General features: G+C 46.0%; 1 protein-coding gene across 7 annotated transcripts in view; it reads right to left on the bottom strand.

Annotated features, from left to right (window-relative positions):
* Nucleotides 1-2327: 2327 nt before the first annotated feature.
* Nucleotides 2328-22893, bottom strand: part of relch (RAB11 binding and LisH domain, coiled-coil and HEAT repeat containing) — a 48778-nt gene continuing 28212 nt past the window's right edge. For 4 of the 7 annotated variants that reach the window (XM_052483605.1, XM_052483607.1, XM_052483609.1 and 1 more), the window contains 8 exons: nucleotides 22426-22525; nucleotides 13793-13875; nucleotides 12529-12592; nucleotides 12186-12324; nucleotides 10053-10169; nucleotides 6394-6482; nucleotides 6102-6172; nucleotides 2328-3463 (listed from right to left, as the gene is read on the bottom strand). In XM_052483605.1, coding sequence (XP_052339565.1) covers nucleotides 3343-3463; nucleotides 6102-6172; nucleotides 6394-6482; nucleotides 10053-10169; nucleotides 12186-12324; nucleotides 12529-12592; nucleotides 13793-13875; nucleotides 22426-22525 — 784 coding nt within the window. In that variant the 3' untranslated portion in view covers nucleotides 2328-3342. Of the gene's footprint in view, nucleotides 3464-6101; nucleotides 6173-6393; nucleotides 6483-10052; nucleotides 10170-12185; nucleotides 12325-12528; nucleotides 12593-12867; nucleotides 12951-13792; nucleotides 13876-22425; nucleotides 22526-22893 lie in introns of those variants that run through there. The other 3 variants (XM_052483606.1, XM_052483610.1, XR_008083732.1) reach the window with 2 other exon arrangements.

Raw genomic sequence — 22893 nt, 5'->3', positions numbered from 1 at the left:
GAAATAAATGAATTGGGCTCTAATCTATGGATTTTACATGACTGGACAGGGGCGCAGCCATCGGTGGGCCAAACCAATTTCAGGGGCCAGGTCCACCAACTGGGGAGACAGGCACTGCCAATCAGAATGAGTTTTTCCCCACAAAAGGGCTTTACTACACCCCCCACCCCACACATCTGACGATCCCGCAGGTGAAGAAGCCGGATGTGGCGGTCCTGGGCTGGTTACACGTGGTCTGCGGTTGTGAGGCCGGTTGGACATACTGCCAAATTCTCTAAAACGTTGGAGGCGGCTTATGGTAATTAACAAATTCTCTGGCAACAGCTCTGGTGGACATTCCGGCAGTCATCCTGGCAATTGCACACTCCCTCAAAACTTGACACATCTGTGGCATTGTGTTGTATGACTGCACATTTTAGAGCTGCCTTGTATTATCCCCAGCACAAGGTGCACCTGTGTAACGACCATGCTGTTTAATCAGCTTCTTGATATGCCACACCTGTCAGGTAGATGGAATATCTAGACAAAAGGATCAAATGCTCACTAACAGGGATGTTAACAAACGTGTGCACAAAATTTGAGAGAAAAAAGCTTTTTGTGTGTATGGAACATTTCTGGGATCTTTAATTTCAGCTCATGAAACAAGGACCAACACTTTACATGTGTTTATGTTTTTGTTCAGTGTAATATTATTATTATTATTATACGCTGACAAATACCAACATGCTCCATGTTTCATTTCTACCCATGCAGTAGTGTCCTAAAATATATACATTTTTTGTCCACCTGGTGAGTAATCAGTAACAATGTTAAATATTAAAGTGAATATGCAAATTCTGTTCTTTGTGGAGGGGTGGGGACAGGGTGATATATTGACAGAACAGGGTGTAGCGTCACACATGACTCCCTACAGTACACTGTATACCGAAGCTAGGACTTGTAATGGCTCTGTAATGGCTCTGAACCAGTCTACGGGCCAGCAACACTGTCTGTCCCATCTACTGAACTTTGGAATCCTGGACAGACAAAGGGACAAAACACTCTTTGAAGTTAGAGTAGTAGCGGCTGTGTGTGTGTGTGTGGGGGGGGGTGACAGATGAGGGGGGATTCTGTCTATTTACCAAGGGCTTAGTTTTACTACTCTGAACACCTGCTGAAACTTTGAGCTGTGTATTGTATGGCAATGGTGGATATTTTTACACACACATTCACAATAACCTTCAGAGACAGGTGTACAGTGCATACTTAAAGTAGTCAGACCAGTTGACCTTTCCACATTTTGTTACGTTACAGCCTTATTCTAAAATGGATTCAATTATTTATATTTTCTCAACAATCTACACACAATACACTATAATGACAAAACGAAAACATACTTTTTGAAATATTGCAAAATGTATAAAATAAATAAAGAAATAAATATATATATATATAAAAAGCTTATTTACATAAGTATTCAGACCCTTTGCTATGAGACAAAAAATTGAGCTCAGGTGCACCCTGTTTCCATTGATCATCCTAGAGATGTTTCTACAACTTGGAGTCCATCTGAAGTAAATTAAACTGGACATGACTTGGAAAGGCTCCACAATTGACAGTGTATGTCAGAGCAAAATCCAAGCCATGAGGTCGAAGGAATTGTCCGTAGAGCTAAGAGACAAGACTGTGTCGAGGCTCAGACCTGGGGAAGGGTACAAAAGAACATTTCTGCAGCATTGAAGGTCCCCAAGATCACAGTGGCCTCCATTTATAAATGGAAGAAGTTTGGAACCACCAATACTCTTATTAGAGCTGGCCACCCAGCTAAACTGAGCAGTTAGGGGAGTTCCTCTGTGGAGATGGGAGAACCTTCCAGAAGGAAGTTTCTGAATGTCCTTGAGTGGCCCAGCCAGAGCCTGGACTTGAACCCGATCGAACATCTCTGGAGAGACCTGAAAATAGCTGGCAGCGACGCTCCCCATCCAACCTGACAGAGCTTGGGAGGATCTGCAAAGAATGGGAGAAACACCCCAAATACAGGTGTGCCAAGCTTGTTAACGTCATACCCAAGAAGACTCCAGGCTGTAATTGCTGTCAAAGGTGCTTCAACAAAGTATTGAGTAAAGGGCCCGAATACTTATGTAAATGTGATATTTGTTTTTAATTGTGTATACATATGTAAACATTTTGAAAAACCAGTTTTTGCTTTGTCATTATGGGGTATTGTGTGTAGATTGTAGAGGGGAAAAAACAATTGAATCCATTTTAGAACAAGGCTGTAACATAACAAAATGTGGAAGAAGTCAAGGCGTCCGAATACTTTCCAAATTAACTGTATAAGTACACAATTGTTTATTTCGTCTTTTATTATTTCATGACACCAATTTCAAATGTACATAATAATATGGGTACAGTCCTTTTCATTTCAGTGTATCATACAGTTATTTACTTGTAGAGCATATCCCAAAGAGAAAATAACAAAACCCAAATCAGAACAGCCACTTTAGATAAGAACCAGCCGAGACACTGCAACACGCAGAGGCAGAACGAGACAGGGAAAGGAGGGAGGCATGGAGCGAGGGAATCAGTGTTCTTCATCTTCACATTTCCAACATAAACAAACTAAGCCAATGAATGGTAGTGATGATGATCATGTACATCATATATAATAAGACGACTCTGAATCAAAATACACACAATAAAGAGAAAAGAATGATAAAGTGATGTGCACATTTCTTTGGAGGAATAAAGTCTTAAGAGATAAATAAGTTATAAAATAGAGACTATCAAAACAACAATGAGAGAGAGAGACGTGACGAAATAAAGGCAGGCGATTTTGACTTCAAGTAGGCGATTCCCCAGAGCCATGAACATACAGACAGACGTCAGTTAGTAAGCTAGTCCTCTCCATGTTGACACCAAAAGGTTCCGGAACAATCACATTCTGACATAGAACGCCACTAACATTCTAACTAGACTGGACTGCAACATTCATAAAGCTTTTGGTGCCGACATGGCGCAAGCTAAAATTCTAAATCAAACCCAATTAGGTGCATCTCAATAGTCTATAATGACTTCCTCTACTCATCTCGTCTTCTCTCCTTGAGACGAGGAAGTCACTTCAGAGTATTGATATACACCCTGGCCCTGATCGAATAGTTCAAAGCGCACCCTTCCTTCCTCCCTTCCTAGGGCTCAGCCAGATAGCTCTCCCCTTTCGAGTCACAGAGGAGTGAAGGATGCATCTAGAAGGTATTCGAACAGACCCTGACCTGGCCTATCACTGGTGGCTGGGCCAGCGCTCCCGGACACTGGAGGCTCATGGGATATGTAGTGCGCTGGGGCCCCAGACGGAAGGATTGATCATTTCTTCCTCTGGAAGACGTTGGCCAGCATGGCGCCGGACGTGGTCAGCTGACCCATCTTACTCAGGAACTTGGTTTTAGCGTCTTCACCAACCAGACTAGCAGCAATGGACACAGAGCTACAGGAACAGAAACACAATCAACACGTTGGCCAGCATGTCTTCTCCTACCAGCACAGAGTTTGCTGATAACTACTTTGAGTGAAAATGTACTTACTACGACAGATAAGTGGTTGTCCCACCTAGCGATCCTAAGATGAATGCACTATGTAAGTCATTCTGGATAAGAGCGTCTGCTAAATCACTAAAATGTCAACGTGTACATTTATTATAGAGCTTAGATATTGCATCATCCTCACAGAGAGCTACAGTTTATTAGGTACACCCATCTAGTACCGGGTCGGAACCCATTTTGCCTCCAGAACAGCCTGAATTCTTCAGAGCATGGATTCTATGTTCAGACATGCTGTGGCTTTAAAAATTTGCTCAATTGGTAACACGGGACCTGAAGGTGTCAGGAAAACATTCCCTACACCATTACACCACCGCCACCAGTCTGTACCGTTGACACCAGGCAGGATGAGGCCATGGACTCATGCTGCTTACGCCAAATCCTGACTCTGCCATCAGGATGACGCAACCGGGATTCGTCGTACCGGGTATTGTTTTTCCACTCCTCAATTGTCCAGTGTTGGTGATCGTGTGCCCACTGGAATGGCTCCTTCTTGTTTGTAGCTGATAGTGACGTGGTCATCTGCTTCAATAGCCCATCTGTCACAAGGGCCCACAAGTTGTGCTTTCCCAAGATGCTGTTCTGCACACTACTGTCGGTTTGTGGCCCGCCTGTTAGCTTGCAAGATTCTTGCCATTCTCCTTCAACCTCTCTCGTCAATAAGCTGTTTTCGCCCACAGGACAGCCGCTGACTGGATGTTTGTTGTTTGTTGTACCATTCTCTGTAAACCCTAGACACTGTTGTGCGTGAAAAGCCCGGGAAGCCGGCCATTTCTGAGATACTGGAACTCTCGCGCCTGGCACCGGCGATCACACCACACTCAAAGCCGCTTAGGTCACTTGTTTTGCCCATTCTAACGTTCAATTGCACAGTAACTGAATGTCTCGATGCCTGTCTGCTTGCTTTATAGAACAAGCCACGTGACCATTTTTGTGAACCAGGTGAACTAATAAGTACCTAATAAACTGTCCAAAGTGTATATATGAGTTATATTGGGCCTCCCGAGTGGCGCAGTGGTCTAAGGCCCACTAGAGATTCTGGGTTCGAGTCCAGGCTCTGTCACAGCCAGCCACGAACGGGAGACCCACGGGGCGGTGCACAATTGGCCCAGCGGGGGTTTGGCCGGCAGGGATGTCCTTGTCCCATCGCGCACTAGCGACTCCTGTGGTGGGCCGGGAGCAGTGCACGCTGACACAGTCGCCAGGTGTACGTTGTTTCCTCCGACACATTGGTGCGGCTGGCTTCCGGGTGAAGTGGGCATTGTGTCAAGAAGCAGAGCGGCTTGGTTGTGTTTGGTTGTGTTTCGGAGGACGCACGGCTCTCGACTTTCGCCTCTCCCGAGGTCGTACGGGAGTTGCAGCAATGAGACAAGATATATATATATATAATAAACCTATATATATATATAGAGGTTATATTGATGATAATACTGTAGAATGGGATATATTATATAACCTATAGAATGGCACATACTGTATCGTATATAGCCTGGACACAAATAATCAGTATACTATCATTCATCCAGAATGTTTTCCCTATAATCTCTACAATCGTTCTCCTCCTAAACATACAGTGATTGACAGTGTCAACTGTCAAATGCTCATTTGTTTGCTTTGTTCTGCTCTTGTTTCAGTCTCTCCGTCCATATATTTGGACAGGTAAATGGAAAAGCTGTTTCCTCAGAGTTAACAGTAACAGTCTCTACTGACTGAGAGTTAGGAGAGTTCCTCTTTTTCTCCCTCTGCCTAAATCTGGTTGAACAACAGCAGATAAAGAACTGTAGGGGAACAACTCTTCAACTAAATTTGGTCAATAGTCAATTTAAAGTTATGTAAAATGCTGGAGTTGAGTGCCGTGGTGTAGTAACATGGTGGTTGATAGATACTCTGAGTCTAAAACAGACCCAACTCTTGTCTCTAACACTGTGCATGATGACGCTGAGAGATTCTATAGTTAGAATTAAACATGATGATTAAACCAACAACCTCAAAACAAGACTCAATATGACATTGGGGGGTGTGACTGTGTTGCTAGGCTACAGCCTCAAGAGTTCAAGAGTTCAGAGGGTACACGTGTGCGCACATACACAGGTCTGTTTTTAACGAGGCAGAAACACATGTTCACAAGACAGCCACACTATGGGCAGTCTATAATAGTTGATTTCCACTACTCCCTAACCTCCCCCTCACACTATGGCTGAGTCCCAATGCTCTTTACAGGCTCTCTTCTCTCCTCCCCCTAACCTCCCTTCCTTACCACTGTCCTGAATCTAAAGGATGCAGTTTCGCTACTGTTAATGCAGCTAGGCTTCCAGAGGGTCATATGACTGTGACCCAACAGTCAACAGCACTCATGGTGTGGGACGAAAACCAGCGGATAAAGACAAGGAGAGTTTGTAGAGTTTTGTGTGTGTGTGTGTGATTTTGAATGCTCTGACATAACAGACATAGCACACAGGACTGTGATTGTGTACTGATTTACTGGTGTGCTTTAGTAGTGATTTACTGGTGTGCGTTAGTACTCACCCCTCTGCCTGTCCGATCCCTCTGTTTTCTACCTTCATCTCCCCCTCCTTGATCATGGAGCTCAGGATCACCTGCAACAGGAAAGGAGACACACACAGTGGAAAATATACCAGTTAGACTGCGGTGCTGTGGAAAGTATGCCTGGTGAGTGTCCCTCCTGGAGACAACATCACGCTGTGTGGTAAGTGGTCTGGGAATCAGCTGGTCTTTAACTGGCATGGGAAACAGGTCATTTGATGTAGTTTGGGAGAGCTACTGTGGTCAGTGTGTGTGTGTGTGTGTGTGTGTGTACCTCGTGTTCAGGAGATAGCTGTTCCATGTCGGTCCTCAGACACCTCAGGCCAGGCAGGAAGTGATTCACCATCAGCTCCTCTGAGATGACTGGAGCAGGAGGTCAAGGACCGGATAACTGAACACAAAGTTAACCTACACTGAACACTGGACAACCAAACACCAACACAGAGTTAAACACTACTGAACACTGGTCAACTGAACCGTTGTGAATGAAGTAATATTATGACACTAACACAGTTTAAAACAAGTAAGATTAGTGAGGTTATATGACTACATTACCCAGAGGGCCACAGTAATTCCACTGCCTCGTCGCACAATGATGGTGTCACAGTACCAGGCTCTGATAGTGGGGAGTTTAGCCACTGTGACCAAAGCTACACGAGACCCCCCGTATAGCCTGCGATATTCACACATTACCAAACCTCAGCCAGCTGGTGTGAGTGACTGCGTGAGGTGGCATGGAAGTCACTAGAGAGGTTAGGGAGGTATGTCGCAGTGCTGCGAAACACGCCCTTGAGGAGCCTCACTATTTTGGGAACACATTTAGGGAGGAACGTGCACGCATGCATGCACATGCCATATGCTGGGAATTCTGACCAAAGGCTTAGAGGCAGCTCTCCCTCTGTCATTTTCTCTTCTGGCTTCTCCGTCTCTCTGAGGCAGACTGTGGTCTGTTACTGTCCGTCTCTCTCATTTTCGCTCTCCCTCTCTGTGGGCTGTGGTCCGTCTCTCTCTGTCTCCCTCCCTCTCTCCGCCCACTCAACCCTGTAATCAGCATACGGCCCCAAAATGGAGAGTTCATTTTCCTTTCTCAACTCGCCAGCGCATAAATACACATACAGCTAATGTATTCAACTTATTCAGTGTACTATATATATATACACACCACACTGACTGAGGCAGGGTTGGTCGATTACAGCCCAGAACCCCAAATAGTGAACTTTTAACCTACAGTAACCTAGTCTGACTACAGTAACCTAGTCTGACTACAGTAACCTAGTCTTGACCCAGGTCTTGTTATTCTAAAGACGTATTCTGAGTCACAGCTATAAAAGTGAAATAAAACACTCTCCCCTGAGCCCCAGCCAAGCCAACACTCTGCTGTGGGGACAGTTCTTGAAATGTCTTAAGTACATACTGCTAGGTGGACACATTTAAAAACCACTTAATGAACTATTGTCCTCTTTCAGCTTTTCCGTTTAAAGGCCTCGACTCAACTCATTAATATGTAGCGGTTTGTCTCAACCATTAATAAAGGGTGAGGTAAGTTCTGTAAGTTAACCTGTTGATCCTACCCCCTACTTTTTCCAAACATTCTGTTAAAAATCACGCAACATTTCAGCGCCCTGCTACTCATGCCAGGAATATAGTATATGCATATGATTAGTATGTGTGGATAGAAAACACTCAGACGTTTCTAAAACTGGTTAAATCACGGCTGTGACTATAACAGAACGTGCGTTTCATCGAAAAGCGCAGGAAAATCTGATCACTGAAAACTGGAAAATATATCAATGCGCCACTTGAATGTATTGTTGAATAGAAACCACATTACCTGGAGCCGAGGTTGCAATACCTACAGCTTCCACACAATGTCAACAGTCTTGTCATTTGCCTAGGATTTTTTTCTTGGTTAAACGAACAAGAGACAGCCCATTTCTTCCGGTCTCCAACAGGATATTTTGGTTGAGATTTACCCGGACATTATTTCAAGACGTAGAGCTATAGAATATACATCACCCCGTGATCAATTTGATCGATTATTAACGTTTACTAATACCTAAAGTTGCATTACAAAAGTATTTTGAAGTGTTTTGTGAAAGTTTATCGTCGACTTTTTTTATTTAAAAAAATGACGTTGCGTTATAAAACGCTGTTTTTTTCCTTGATCACACAGTCTTCATAGATCGATATCTAGGCTATATATGGACCGATTTAATCGAAAAAAAGACCCAATAGTGATGTTTATGGGACATCTAGGAGTGCCAACAAAGAAGATCGTCAAAGGTAATGAATGTTTTATATTTTATTTCTGCATTTTGTTTAGAGCCGACTATGCTAATTATTTTGTTTACGTCCCCTGCGGGTCTTTAGGGGTGTTGCATGCTGTCAGATAATAGCTTCTCATGCTTTCGCCGAAAAGCATTTTAAAAATCTGACTTGTTGGCTGGATTCACAACGAGTGTAGCTTTAATTCAGTACCCTGCATGTGTGTTTTAATTAACGTTTGAATTTTAACGAGTGCTATTAGCATTTAGCGTAGCGCATTTGCATTTCCAGATGTCTAGATGGGACGCCTGCGTGTCGGGTGGAGGTAAGAGGTTAAGGACACAGTAGCAAGGAACACACACAGCTGATCACCATGGAGCTGATCGTGGTCCACAGGGAACAACGTGTGGAGCACTCCCCTATTGTCATCGACAGGACCTGCAGTGGAGAGGGTCAAAAGCCTCCTCTGTCTTTATTATCACATCACAGAGAACCTGACATGGTCCAATCACACCACCACAGGGGTGAAGAAGGCGCAGTACAGCCTCTTCAACCTCATGCACCTGAAGAAATTTGGCATGGGCCCTTGGATCCTTGCACCATCGAGAGCATCTTGCAACTGCACCGCCTTTGAACTGCAAGGCTCTACATAGGGTGATGCGGATGTGGCCCAATACATGACTGTGGGTGAGCTCCCTGCCCTCTAGGTCTTCTACACCAGGCGGTGTCTGAGGAAGGCCCAAAAGATAGTCAAGGACTCCAGTCACCCGGGCCACGGACTGTTCACTCTGTTACCATCTGGCAAGCTGTATTGGAGTATTGGGTCTCGGAACCAGGCCACCAGACTGCTGAAAAGCTAAACCTAGTTGTCTCCCTGCACCTTACAGACTATTTGCACCAGAGAAATTATATGCACGTTAGAGATTATTTTCACAGACTACCCCCACAGCCAACACTGACACAAACACACCCAGAACTCATACATGCAGACAAAGCTGCTGTTCTATCATATAATATTGATTCCACTAGCCACTTTAGAATTGTACATACAGGTCCATTATCACTATGTATACACCTATTTTTGACTAATTTCATAGTTATTATTGATTCATGTACAGCATTGTTGAGGGAGCTAGCTGTTTATTACCTATGCATAGTCACTTTACCCCAACCTACATGTACAAAATAACTTGACTAACCTGTACCCCCACACATTGACTCGGTGCTGGTACCCCCTGTATACAGCCTCCACATTGACTCGGTACTGGTACCCCCTGTATACAGCCTCGTTATTGTTATTTTACTGTTTTTACTTTAGTTTATCTAGCAAATATTTTCTTAACTCTTTCTTGACCTGCATTGCTGGTTAAGGGCTTGTAAGTAAGCATTTCACGGTAAAGTCTACTACACCTGTTGTTATTTGTCACATTCTCCGAATACATTTGATTTGACATAAGCATTGTGCTGCACCTCTTATACCTGCTGCATGTGACAAATACATTTTATTTCAATTTGATTTCACACACACACACACACACACACACACACACACACACACACACACACACACACACACACACACACACACACACACACACACACACACACACACACACACACACACACACACACACACACACACACACACACGTGTTGGGTGAAGGATACAGCAACAGGAGAGAGCGCTGTAGGCCTCAAACAGCTGAGTAGCGATGTCTATCCTCTTACTCTCTGTAGCCTGGACGTTGTTACCCAACGCTAGTTTGTGGAGGTGAGGCAGCACAACTGGAAGACAAAAAAACAAACAAATATCACTATGTGTGTGTGTGTGTGTGTGTGTGTGTGTGTGTGTGTGTGTGTGTGTGTGGATTTGAGTCCATATGTGAGTGTGTCTGCGCTCTTGTTTTAGTGTGCCTTTGCATTAGTGTGTGTGTATGTATGTGTCCATACTGACACTTGTCTGTGAAGTGTGGTTCAGCGTAGTGTGTGTGTATTATCAGTAGTACTGACACTTGTCTGTGAAGTGTGGTTCAGCGTAGTGTGTGTGTGTATTATCAGTAGTACTGACACTTGTCTGTGAAGTGTGGTTCAGCGTAGTGTGTGTGTGTATTATCAGTAGTACTGACACTCGTCTGTGAAGTGTGGTTCAGCGTAGTGTGTGTGTGTATTATCAGTAGTACTGACACTTGTCTGTGAAGTGTGGTTCAGCGTAGTGTGTGTGTGTATTATCAGTAGTACTGACACTCGTCTGTGAAGTGTGGTTCAGCGTAGTGTGTGTGTGTATTATCAGTAGTACTGACACTCGTCTGTGAAGTGTGGTTCAGCGTAGTGTGTGTGTATTATCAGTAGTACTGACACTCGTCTCTGAAGCGTGGCTCAGCGTAGTGTGTGTGTGTATTATCAGTAGTACTGACACTCATCTGTGAAGTGTGGTTCAGCGTAGTGTGTGTGTGTGTATTATCAGTAGTACTGACACTCGTCTGTGAAGTGTGGTTCAGCGTAGTGTGTGTGTATTATCAGTAGTACTGACACTGGTCTCTGTGTGTGTGTGTATTATCGTGGCTCAGCGTGGCTCAGTGTAGTGTGTGTGTATTATCAGTAGTACTGACACTCGTCTCTGAAGCGTGGCTCAGCGTAGTGTGTGTGTATTATCAGTAGTACTGACACTCGTCTCTGAAGCGTGGCTCAGCGTAGTGTGTGTGTGTATTATCAGTAGTACTGACACTCGTCTGTGAAGTGTGGTTCAGCGTAGTGTGTGTGTATTATCAGTAGTACTGACACTCGTCTCTGAAGCGTGGCTCAGCGTAGTGTGTGTGTGTATTATCAGTAGTACTGACACTCGTCTCTGAAGCGTGGCTCAGCGTAGTGTGTGTGTATTATCAGTAGTACTGACACTCGTCTGTGAAGTGTGGTTCAGCGTAGTGTGTGTGTATTATCAGTAGTACTGACACTCGTCTGTGAAGTGTGGTTCAGCGTAGTGTGTGTGTGTATTATCAGTAGTACTGACACTCGTCTGTGAAGTGTGGTTCAGCGTAGTGTGTGTGTGTATCATCAGTAGTACTGACACTCATCTGTGAAGTGTGGTTCAGCGTAGTGTGTGTGTGTGTATTATCAGTAGTACTGACACTGGTCTCTGAAGTGTGGCTCAGCGTAGTGTGTGTGTGTATTATCAGTAGTACTGACACTCGTCTGTGAAGTGTGGTTCAGCGTAGTGTGTGTGTATTATCAGTAGTACTGACACTCGTCTCTGAAGCGTGGCTCAGCGTAGTGTGTGTGTATTATCAGTAGTACTGACACTCGTCTCTGAAGCGTGGCTCAGCGTAGTGTGTGTATTATCAGTAGTACTGACACTCGTCTCTGAAGCGTGGCTCAGCGTAGTGTGTGTGTATTATCAGTAATACTGACACTCGTCTCTGAAGCGTGACTCAGCGTAGTGTGTGTGTGTATTATCAGTAGTACTGACACTCGTCTGTGAAGTGTGGTTCAGCGTAGTGTGTGTGTATTATAAGTAGTACTGACACTCGTCTCTGAAGCGTGGCTCAGCGTAGTGTGTGTGTATTATCAGTAGTACTGACACTCGTCTGTGAAGTGTGGTTCAGCGTAGTGTGTGTGTGTATTATCAGTAGTACTGACACTCGTCTGTGAAGTGTGGTTCAGCGTAGTGTGTGTGTATTATAAGTAGTACTGACACTCGTCTCTGAAGCGTGGCTCAGCGTAGTGTGTGTGTATTATCAGTAGTACTGACACTCGTCTGTGAAGTGTGGTTCAGCGTAGTGTTTGTGTATTATCAGTAGTACTGACACTCGTCTCTGAAGCGTGGCTCAGCGTTGGGTCCGACCCGGCCAAAGGTCCTGATGATCTCCATGTGTAGAGAGTGTTGGTCCTGGTACTGTGGGTCCTCCAGGAACGATGCCAGCTGCATCTTCACACGCTCCAACAGCTGGGACACACACACATATTAATGTACACACACACACACACACACACACACACACACACACACACACACACACACACACACATGGATACTCCCCCTAATACACATGGACACAATACAAAACACACCTGTGCTCAAACATCTAACCCAGACTTGCTTAATGCAGGAGTGTAGTTTGTGCATATATGAGAATCAGCATGTCCATACCTCTTTTTGCGTGACTGTCTCCATGATGGTACCAAAGGCAGGGATAGTAGAGATCCTAACTGAACTATAAGCCAGACAGGAGTTAGAACAGAGCCAGGTCTCTGCTTTATTCAAACTACAAAATGCAGCTCAGAAGACAATATAAAACAGACCAACACCAACCAAGCATCAGTGTGGATCATGTATGTTAATGCCAAGGTTAATGGTGATGTTAGATCATTCCAGTGTCCGTATGGATTTAAATAATATAACACACTAAATAGAACCAGGAGGATGCAGAGGAAGGAGGGATAGAGAGGAGAGGAGAGGAGAGAAAACGTCTCGTCTTCGTTGACTCACAATTCAGGGCCACTGCACAGTGTAATAAGAGCCGGGGCCACCCGACGGTCTATTAAAGCTTCTGACATGCCTCGCAGAATCAACTGGAAACGGTTAGGAGGGAGAGACGAAGAGGTTAGGAGGGAGGGAGGGAGGGAGGGGGGCAATCGTCCAGGACCTGAGGGTTGGGTGGAGGGGGTCTGCTAAAAAGGGGGTGAGGAGGAGGATGGGGGGTAGTGCATTACAGCTGAACATGCTGGGATGATCTCCACATGCAGCCAATCAGAGCGCGAGTTGGGGTAGTGTAGCAGACTGATGATGCGATGAACATGATTGGGTAGATCATGCCAGAAAGGACAAAAATGACCTATATTGTCAGAACTGATGATCAAGTACATTACATATTTTGTCTTAATTGAGGACTAGGTTACGATCAAGGTTAGAAGTAAGGGTTTGGGCTAGTGTTTAGAAAGCATCATACTGCTGTCCTTTCAAGCATGGTTATATAGTGACTACCGGGGTGTGGGTTAGTGTCGCACACTGATGATGCCTGGTGTTAGTGACAGTAAACACAGAACCGCACACGGTCGACCGCACCTCAACCTCTACAGGAAGAAAGCCCTAAGAAGACTTTTATCCAGAGAGACCTTGAACCATCTAGGAGCACAGACAGGGCAAAAACCCTAAAGATACACAGTTTAGAGAAAGCACCTACTTTGGAATTGATTTATGTTGCAAAGCCTCATTGTCCCTGAGTTTTGAAAAAAAAAAAATCCTAAGTCAAACCATTGACTCCTTTAATAATGGATGTATGTTTCCATACCAACTACAGTCCTGAAAGCTCTGGTGTTATTCAATATATATCCTCATCAAAGAGGTTAGGGTTCTTCCTGTGAGGTTGGAGGAGGGGTCGAGGTGGCCAGACAAGGCAGCAGGAGACACTTACATCTCAGGGTCGCTGGAGAGCGTGATGAGAGCAGGCACCACCCTCTGAGCCACCAGCGTCTCATTCACCCCCTTCACCAGCAGCTGTTTGGACAACACAGCCGTGATGTCACAGCCCAGGGGCGGGTGATGGACAGAGCCAGCAGTGTCATGGCAACACGCCAAGAGAGGGAGGAGAGGGAAAAAGGAAAACAAAAAGAAAGAAAGGAAGTGATATACAACAACAAGAAGTAGCAGCAGCGCCAAGGTAGGAACGCGTGTCACGCACGCCCAAGCCCGCACGTAAACACACAGGTAAACAAACAAAAAATACAAACAACCAATAAGTGAGAAGCCAAGCAAACAGAGCTGCTGAACAGAGTTGGTAGAAGTTCCCCCGAACCAGTGGTCCAGAGTCAGATTTTTGTTAATGCCCTAATAGTCATGGTTAGGACTGGGGGCAGAGGGATCAGATCCTTGATCTGTGGTTAGGGGCAACTTCTGCCGAGCCTGCAGAGAATGGCATGGGAGGGATATACAACTATGAGATGGTGATAGGGGGGTTAAGTGTCTATACCACTATGTCAGTAAAGGGGGATGTCTATACCTCTATGACAGTAAAGGGGGATGTCTATACCACTATGACAGTAGAGGGGGGTGTCTATACCACTATGACAGTAGAGGGGGTTGTCTATACCACTATGACAGTAAAGGGGATGTCTATACCACTATGACAGTAGAGGGGGATGTCTATACCACTTTGACAGTAGAGGGGGATGTCTATACCACTATGACAGTGAAGGGGGATGTCTATACCACTATGACAGTAGAGGGGGGTGTCTATACCACTATGACAGTAGAGGGGGTTGTCTATACCACTATGACAGTAAAGGGGATGTCTATACCACTATGACAGTAAAGGGGATGTCTATACCACTATGACAGTAGAGGGGGATGTCTATACCACTTTGACAGTAGAGGGGGATGTCTATACCACTATGACAGTAAAGGGGGATGTCTATACCACTATGACAGTAAAGGGGGATGTCCATACCACTATGACAGTAAAGGGGGATGTCTATACCACTATGACAGTAAAGGGGGATGTCTATACCACTATGACAGTAAAGGGGGATGTCCATACCACTATGACAGTAAAGGGGGATGTCTATACGACTATGACAGTAGAGGGGGATGTCTATACCACTTTGACAGTGAAGGGGGATGTCTATACCACAATGACAGTAGAGGGGGATGTCTATACCACTATGACAGTGAAGGGTGAAGGGGGATGTCCAGACCACTATGACAGTAGAGGGGGGTGTCTATACCACTATGACAGTAGCGGGGGTTGTCTATACCACTATGACAGTAAAGGGGATGTCTATACCACTATGACAGTAAAGGGGGATGTCCATACCACTATGACAGTAAAGGGGGATGTCTATACCACTATGACAGTAAAGGGGGATGTCTATACCACTATGACAGTAAAGGGGGATGTCTATACCACTATGACAGTAAAGGGGGATGTCCATACCACTATGACAGTAGAGGGGGATGTCTATACCACTTTGACAGTGAAGGGGGATGTCTATACCACAATGACAGTAGAGGGGGATGTCTATACCACTATGACAGTGAAGGGTGAAGGGGGATGTCCAGACCACTATGACAGTGAAGGGGGATGTCCAGACCACTATGACAATGAAGGGGGATGTCTATACCACTTTGACAGTGAAGGGGGATGTCCAGATCACTATGACAGTAGAGGGGGATGTCTATACCACTATGACAGTAAAGGGGGATGTCCATACCACTATGACAGTAAAGGGGGATGTCTATACCACTATGACAGTAAAGGGGGATGTCTATACCACTATGACAGTAAAGGGGGATGTCTATACCACTATGACAGTGAAGGGGGATGTCCAGATCACTATGACAGTAGAGGGGGATGTCTATACCACTATGACAGTGAAGGGGGATGTCCATACCACTATGACAGTGAAGGGGGATGTCCAGATCACTATGACAGTAGAGGGGGATGTCTATACCACTATGACAGTAAAGGGGGATGTCCATACCACTATGACAGTAAAGGGGGATGTCTATACCACTATGACAGTAAAGGGGGATGTCTATACCACTATGACAGTAAAGGGGGATGTCAATACCACTATGACAGTGAAGGGGGATGTCCAGATCACTATGACAGTAGAGGGGGATGTCTATACCACTATGACAGTAAAGGGGGATGTCCATACCACTATGACAGTAAAGGGGGATGTCTATACCACTATGACAGTAAAGGGGGATGTCCATACCACTATGACAGTAAAGGGGGATGTCCATACCACTATGACAGTAAAGGGGGATGTCTATACCACTATGACAGTAGAGGGGGATGTCTATACCACTGACAGTGAAGGGGGATGTCTATACCACTATGACAGTAGAGGGGGATGTCTATACCACTATGACAGTGAAGGGGGAGGTCCAGACCACTATGACAGTGAAGGGGGATGTCCAGACCACTATGCCAGTGAAGGGGGATGTCTATACCACTATGACAATGAAGGGGGATGTCCAGACCACTATGACAGTGAAGGGGGATGTCCAGACCACTTTGACAGTGAAGGAGGATGGCTATACCACTATGTCTATACCACTATGACAGTGAAGGGGGATGTCTATACCACTATGACAGTGAAGGGGGACGTCTATACCACTATGACGGTAAAGGAGGATGTCTATACCACTATGACAGTGAAGGGGGATGTCTATACCACTATGACAATGAAGGGGGATGTCCAGACCACTATGACAGTGAAGGGGGATGTCCAGACCACTTTGACAGTGAAGGGGGATGTCCAGACCACTTTGACAGTGAAGGGGGTGGTCCAGATCACTATGACAGTAGAGGGGGATGTCTATACCACTATGACAGTAAAGGGGGATGTCTATACCACTTTGACAGTGAAGGGGGATGTCTATACCACTATGACAGTGAAGGGGGATGTCTATACCACTATGACAGTGAAGGGGGATGTCTATACCACTATGACAGTGAAGGGGGATGTCTATACCACTATGCCAGTGAAGGGGGATGGCTATACCACTATGTCTATACCACTATGACGGTAAAGGAGGATGTCTATACCACTATGACAGTGAAGGGGGATGTCTATACAACTTTGACAGTGAAGGGGGATGTCTATACCACTTTGACAGTGAAGGGGGATGTCTATACCAATTTGACAGTGAAGGGGGATGTCTATACCACTATGACAGTGAAGGAGGATGTCTGTACCACTATGACGGTAAAGGAGGATGTCTATACCACTATGACAATGAAGGGGGATGTCTATGCCACTATGACAGTGAAGGGGGATGTCTATACCACTTTGACAGTGAAGGGGGATGTCTATGCCACTATGACAGTGAAGGGGGATGTCTATACCACTATGACGGTAAAGGAGGATGTCTATACCACTATGACGGTAAAGGAGGATGTCTATACCACTGTGACAGTAGAGGGGGTTGTCTATACCACTATGTCTATACCACTATGACGGTAAAGGGGGATGTCTATACCACTATGTCTATACCACTATGACGGTAAAGGGGATGTCTATACCACTATGACAGTGAAGGGGGATGTCCTTACCACTATGACAGTGAAGGGGGATGTCCATACCACTATGACAGTGAAGGGGGATGTCCATACCACTATGACAGTGAAGGGGGATGTCTATACCACTATGACAGTGAAGGGGGATGTCTTTACCACTATGACAGTAAAGGGGGATGTCCAGACCACTATGACAGTGAAGGGGGATGTCCATACCACTATGACAGTGAAGGGGGATGTCCATACCACTATGACAGTGAAGGGGGACGTCCATACCACTATGACAGTGAAGGGGGATGTCCAGACCACTATGACAGTGAAGGGGGATGTCCAGACCACTATGACAGTGAAGGGGGATGTCCAGACCACTATGACAGTGAAGGGGGATGTCCAGACCACTATGACAGTGAAGGGGGATGTCCAGACCACTATGACAGTGAAGGGGGATGTCCAGACCACTATGACAGTGAAGGGGGATGTCCAGACCACTATGACAGTGAAGGGGGATGTCCAGACCACTATGACAGTGAAGGGGGATGTCCAGACCACTATGACAGTGAAGGGGGATGTCTATACCATTATGACAGTGAAGGGGGATGTCTATACCACTATGACAGTGAAGGGGGATGTCTATACCACTATGACAGTGAAGGGGGATGTCTATACCACTATGACAGTGAAGGGGGATGTCCATACCACTATGCCAGTGAAGGGGGATGGCTATACCACTATGTCTATACCACTATGACAGTGAAGGGGGATGTCCAGACCACTTTGACAGTGATGGGGGATGTCCAGACCACTTTGACAGTGAAGGGGGATGTCCAGATCACTATGACAGTAGAGGGGGATGTCTATACCACTATGACAGTAAAGGGGGATGTCTATACCACTATGACAATGAAGGGGGATGTCTATACCACTTTGACAGTGAAGGGGGATGTCTATACCACTATGACAGTGAAGGGGGATGTCTATACCACTATGACAGTGAAGGGGGATGTCTATACCACTATGACAGTGAAGGGGGATGTCTATACCACTATGACAGTGAAGGGGGATGTCTATACCACTATGCCAGTGAAGGGGGATGGCTATACCACTATGTCTATACCACTATGACGGTAAAGGAGGATGTCTATACCACTATGACAGTGAAGGGGGATGTCTATACCACTTTGACAGTGAAGGGGGGTGTCTATACCACTTTGACAGTGAAGGGGGATGTCTATACCAATTTGACAGTGAAGGGGGATGTCTATACCACTATGACAGTGAAGGAGGATGTCTGTACCACTATGACGGTAAAGGAGGATGTCTATACCACTATGACAATGAAGGGGGATGTCTATGCCACTATGACAGTGAAGGGGGATGTCTATACCACTTTGACAGTGAAGGGGGATGTCTATGCCACTATGACAGTGAAGGGGGATGTCTATACCACTATGACGGTAAAGGAGGATGTCTATACCACTGTGACAGTAGAGGGGGTTGTCTATACCACTATGTCTATACCACTATGACGGTAAAGGGGGATGTCTATACCACTATGTCTATACCACTATGACGGTAAAGGGGATGTCTATACCACTATGACAGTGAAGGGGGATGTCCTTACCACTATGACAGTGAAGGGGGATGTCCATACCACTATGACAGTGAAGGGGGATGTCCATACCACTATGACAGTGAAGGGGATGTCTATACCACTATGACAGTGAAGGGGATGTCTTTACCACTATGACAGTAAAGGGGATGTCCAGACCACTATGACAGTGAAGGGGATGTCCATACCACTATGACAGTGAAGGGGGATGTCCATACCACTATGACAGTGAAGGGGGATGTCCATACCACTATGACAGTGAAGGGGGATGTCCATACCACTATGACAGTGAAGGGGGATGTCCAGACCACTATGACAGTGAAGGGGGATGTCCAGACCACTATGACAGTGAAGGGGGATGTCCAGACCACTATGACAGTGAAGGGGGATGTCCAGACCACTATGACAGTGAAGGGGGATGTCCAGACCACTATGACAGTGAAGGGGGATGTCCAGACCACTATGACAGTTAAGGGGGATGTCCAGACCACTATGACAGTGAAGGGGGATGTCCAGACCACTATGACAGTGAAGGGGGATGTCTATACCATTATGACAGTGAAGGGGGATGTCTATACCACTATGACAGTGAAGGGGGATGTCTATACCACTATGACAGTGAAGGGGGATGTCCATACCACTATGCCAGTGAAGGGGGATGGCTATACCACTATGTCTATACCACTATGACAGTGAAGGGGGATGTCTATACCACTATGACAGTGAACGGGGATGTCTATACCACTATGACAGTAAAGGGGGATGTCTATAACACTATGCCAGTGAAGGGGGATGGCTATACCACTATGACAGTAAAGGGGATGTCTATACCACTATGACAGTAAAGGGGATGTCCATACCACTATGACAGTAAAGGGGATGTCCATACCACTATGACAGTAAAGGGGGATGGCTATACCACTATGACAGTAAAGGGGATGTCTATACCACTATGACAGTAAAGGGGATGTCTATACCACTATGACAGTAAAGGGGATGTCTATACCACTATGACAGTAAAGGGGATGTCCATACCACTATGACAGTAAAGGGGGATGTCTATACCACTATGACAGTGAAGGGGGATGTCCATACCACTATGACAGTGAAGGGGGATGTCCATACCACTATGACAGTAGAGGGGGTTGTCTATACCACTATGTCTATACCACTATGACGGTAAAGGGGGATGTCTATACCACTATGCCAGTGAAGGGGGATGTCTATACCACTATGCCAGTGAAGGGGGATGGCTATACCACTATGACAATGAAGGGGGATATCTATACCACTATGGCAGTAGAGGGGGTTGTCTATACCACTATGACAGTGAAGGGGGATGTCCTTACCACTATGACAGTGAAGGGGGATGTCCATACCACTATGACAGTGAAGGGGGATGTCCATACCACTATGACAGTGATGGGGGATGTCTTTACCACTATGACAGTGATGGGGGATGTCTTTACCACTATGACAGTAAAGGGGGATGTCCAGACCACTATGACAGTGAAGGGGGATGTCCAGACCACTATGACAGTGAAGGGGGATGTCCAGACCACTATGACAGTGAAGGGGGATGTCCAGACCACTATGACAGTGAAGGGGGATGTCCAGACCACTATGACAGTGAAGGGGGATGTCCAGACCACTATGACAGTGAAGGGGGATGTCCAGACCACTATGACAGTTAAGGGGGATGTCCACACCACTATGACAGTGAAGGGGGATGTCCACACCACTATGACAGTGAAGGGCGATGTCCAGACCACTATGACAGTTAAGGGGGATGTCCACACCACTATGACAGTGAAGGGGGATGTCCAGACCACTATGACAGTTAAGGGGGATGTCCAGACCACTATGACAGTGAAGGGGGATGTCCAGACCACTATGACAGTGAAGGGGGATGTCCACACCACTATGACAGTGAAGGGGGATGTCCAGACCACTATGACAGTTAAGGGGGATGTCCACACCACTATGACAGTTAAGGGGGATGTCCACACCACTATGACAGTGAAGGGGGATGTCCACACCACTATGACAGTGAAGGGGGATGTCCACACCACTATGACAGTGAAGGGGGATGTCCAGACCACTATGACAGTTAAGGGGGATGTCCAGACCACTATGACAGTGAAGGGGGATGTCCAGACCACTATGACAGTGAAGGGGGATGTCTATACCACTATGCCAGTGAAGGGGGATGGCTATACCACTATGACAATGAAGGGGGATATCTATACCACTATGGCAGTAGAGGGGGTTGTCTATACCACTATGACAGTGAAGGGGGATGTCCATACCACTATGACAGTGAAGGGGGATGTCCAGACCACTATGACAGTTAAGGGGGATGTCCAGACCACTATGACAGTGAAGGGGGATGTCCAGACCACTATGACAGTGAAGGGGGATGTCCAGACCACTATGACAGTTAAGGGGGATGTCCACACCACTATGACAGTGAAGGGGGATGTCCAGACCACTATGACAGTGAAGGGGGATGTCCAGACCACTATGACAGTTAAGGGGGATGTCCACACCACTATGACAGTGAAGGGGGATGTCCATACCACTATGACAGTGAAGGGGGATGTCCAGACCACTATGACAGTTAAGGGGTGTCCACACCACTATGACAGTGAAGGGGGATGTCCAGACCACTATGACAGTGAAGGGGGATGTCCAGACCACTATGACAGTTAAGGGGGATGTCCACACCACTATGACAGTGAAGGGGGATGTCCAGACCACTATGACAGTGAAGGGGATGTCCAGACCACTATGACAGTGAAGGGGGATGTCCAGACCACTATGACAGTGAAGGGGGATGTCCACACCACTATGACAGTGAAGGGGATGTCCATACCACTATGACAGTGAAGGGGGATGTCCACACCACTATGACAGTGAAGGGGATAGTGCTACAACACCTCCTCCTCATCAAAAGTGTATTTTATGTCGGCCTGATTCCATTTCGATTCAATGTTTTTCTCTCGCTCCTACCTCTTTGGTGTTCACAATGAAGGGGTAGGGGCTCTGGGAAGGGGCTAGGGGTTAAAATGGAATCAGGCCCTTGAGGGGGAAGGCAATAACAAGCAGAGGCTGCTGCAGGGGAAAGACATATGGAGGCATTTTCAAACCAGTATTGTTCTGTTTGCATAATACAACTCAAAAACCTTTACAATCCAGTCAATGTTTCAACAATACTTATCTATTAAAACTGTAAGATTAAATCAGCAAGAAGACTACTTCTAGTCCATGACAAAACAGGTTTCAATAAAACATTTTAGATACAGCATACATCAAACAAAATACAGTGTCATTCTTATGTGGTCTAAACTATAAAGCATGTTATTACGTGGACAAATTTGTGTGTGTGGCGCGTTGTGGCAGGGCGTCGTACCTCAAACATGCGTGCGGCGGTACAGCGAACTAGAGCGGAGGTATGGACCACTCCGTACCATAGCACTGTCAGTAACAACTCATGGTACACTGGGTTAGCCCTGAGAGAGAGAGAGAGAGAGAGAGAGAGATGGTGTTGTAGAGAGAGAGAGGGAGATGGTGTTGTAGAGAGAGAGAGGGAGATGGTGTTGTAGAGAGAGAGAGGGAGATGGTGTTGTAGAGAGAGAGAGGGAGATGGTGTTGTAGAGAGAGAGGGAGATGGTGTTGTAGAGAGAGAGAGGGAGATGGTGTTGTAGAGAGAGAGGGAGATGGTGTTGTAGAGAGAGAGGGAGATGGTGTTGTAGAGAGAGAGGGAGATGGTGTTGTAGAGAGAGAGGGAGATGGTGTTGTAGAGAGAGAGGGAGATGGTGTTGTAGAGAGAGAGGGAGATGGTGTTGTAGAGAGAGAGGGAGATGGTGTTGTAGAGAGA

The sequence above is a fragment of the Oncorhynchus keta genome, chromosome 28, assembly GCF_023373465.1.
Source record: "Oncorhynchus keta strain PuntledgeMale-10-30-2019 chromosome 28, Oket_V2, whole genome shotgun sequence".
NCBI classification, from domain to species: Eukaryota; Metazoa; Chordata; class Actinopteri; order Salmoniformes; family Salmonidae; genus Oncorhynchus; species Oncorhynchus keta.
The sequence above is the reverse complement of the archived record's forward strand: the minus strand, read 5'-3'. Positions and strand labels throughout refer to the sequence as shown.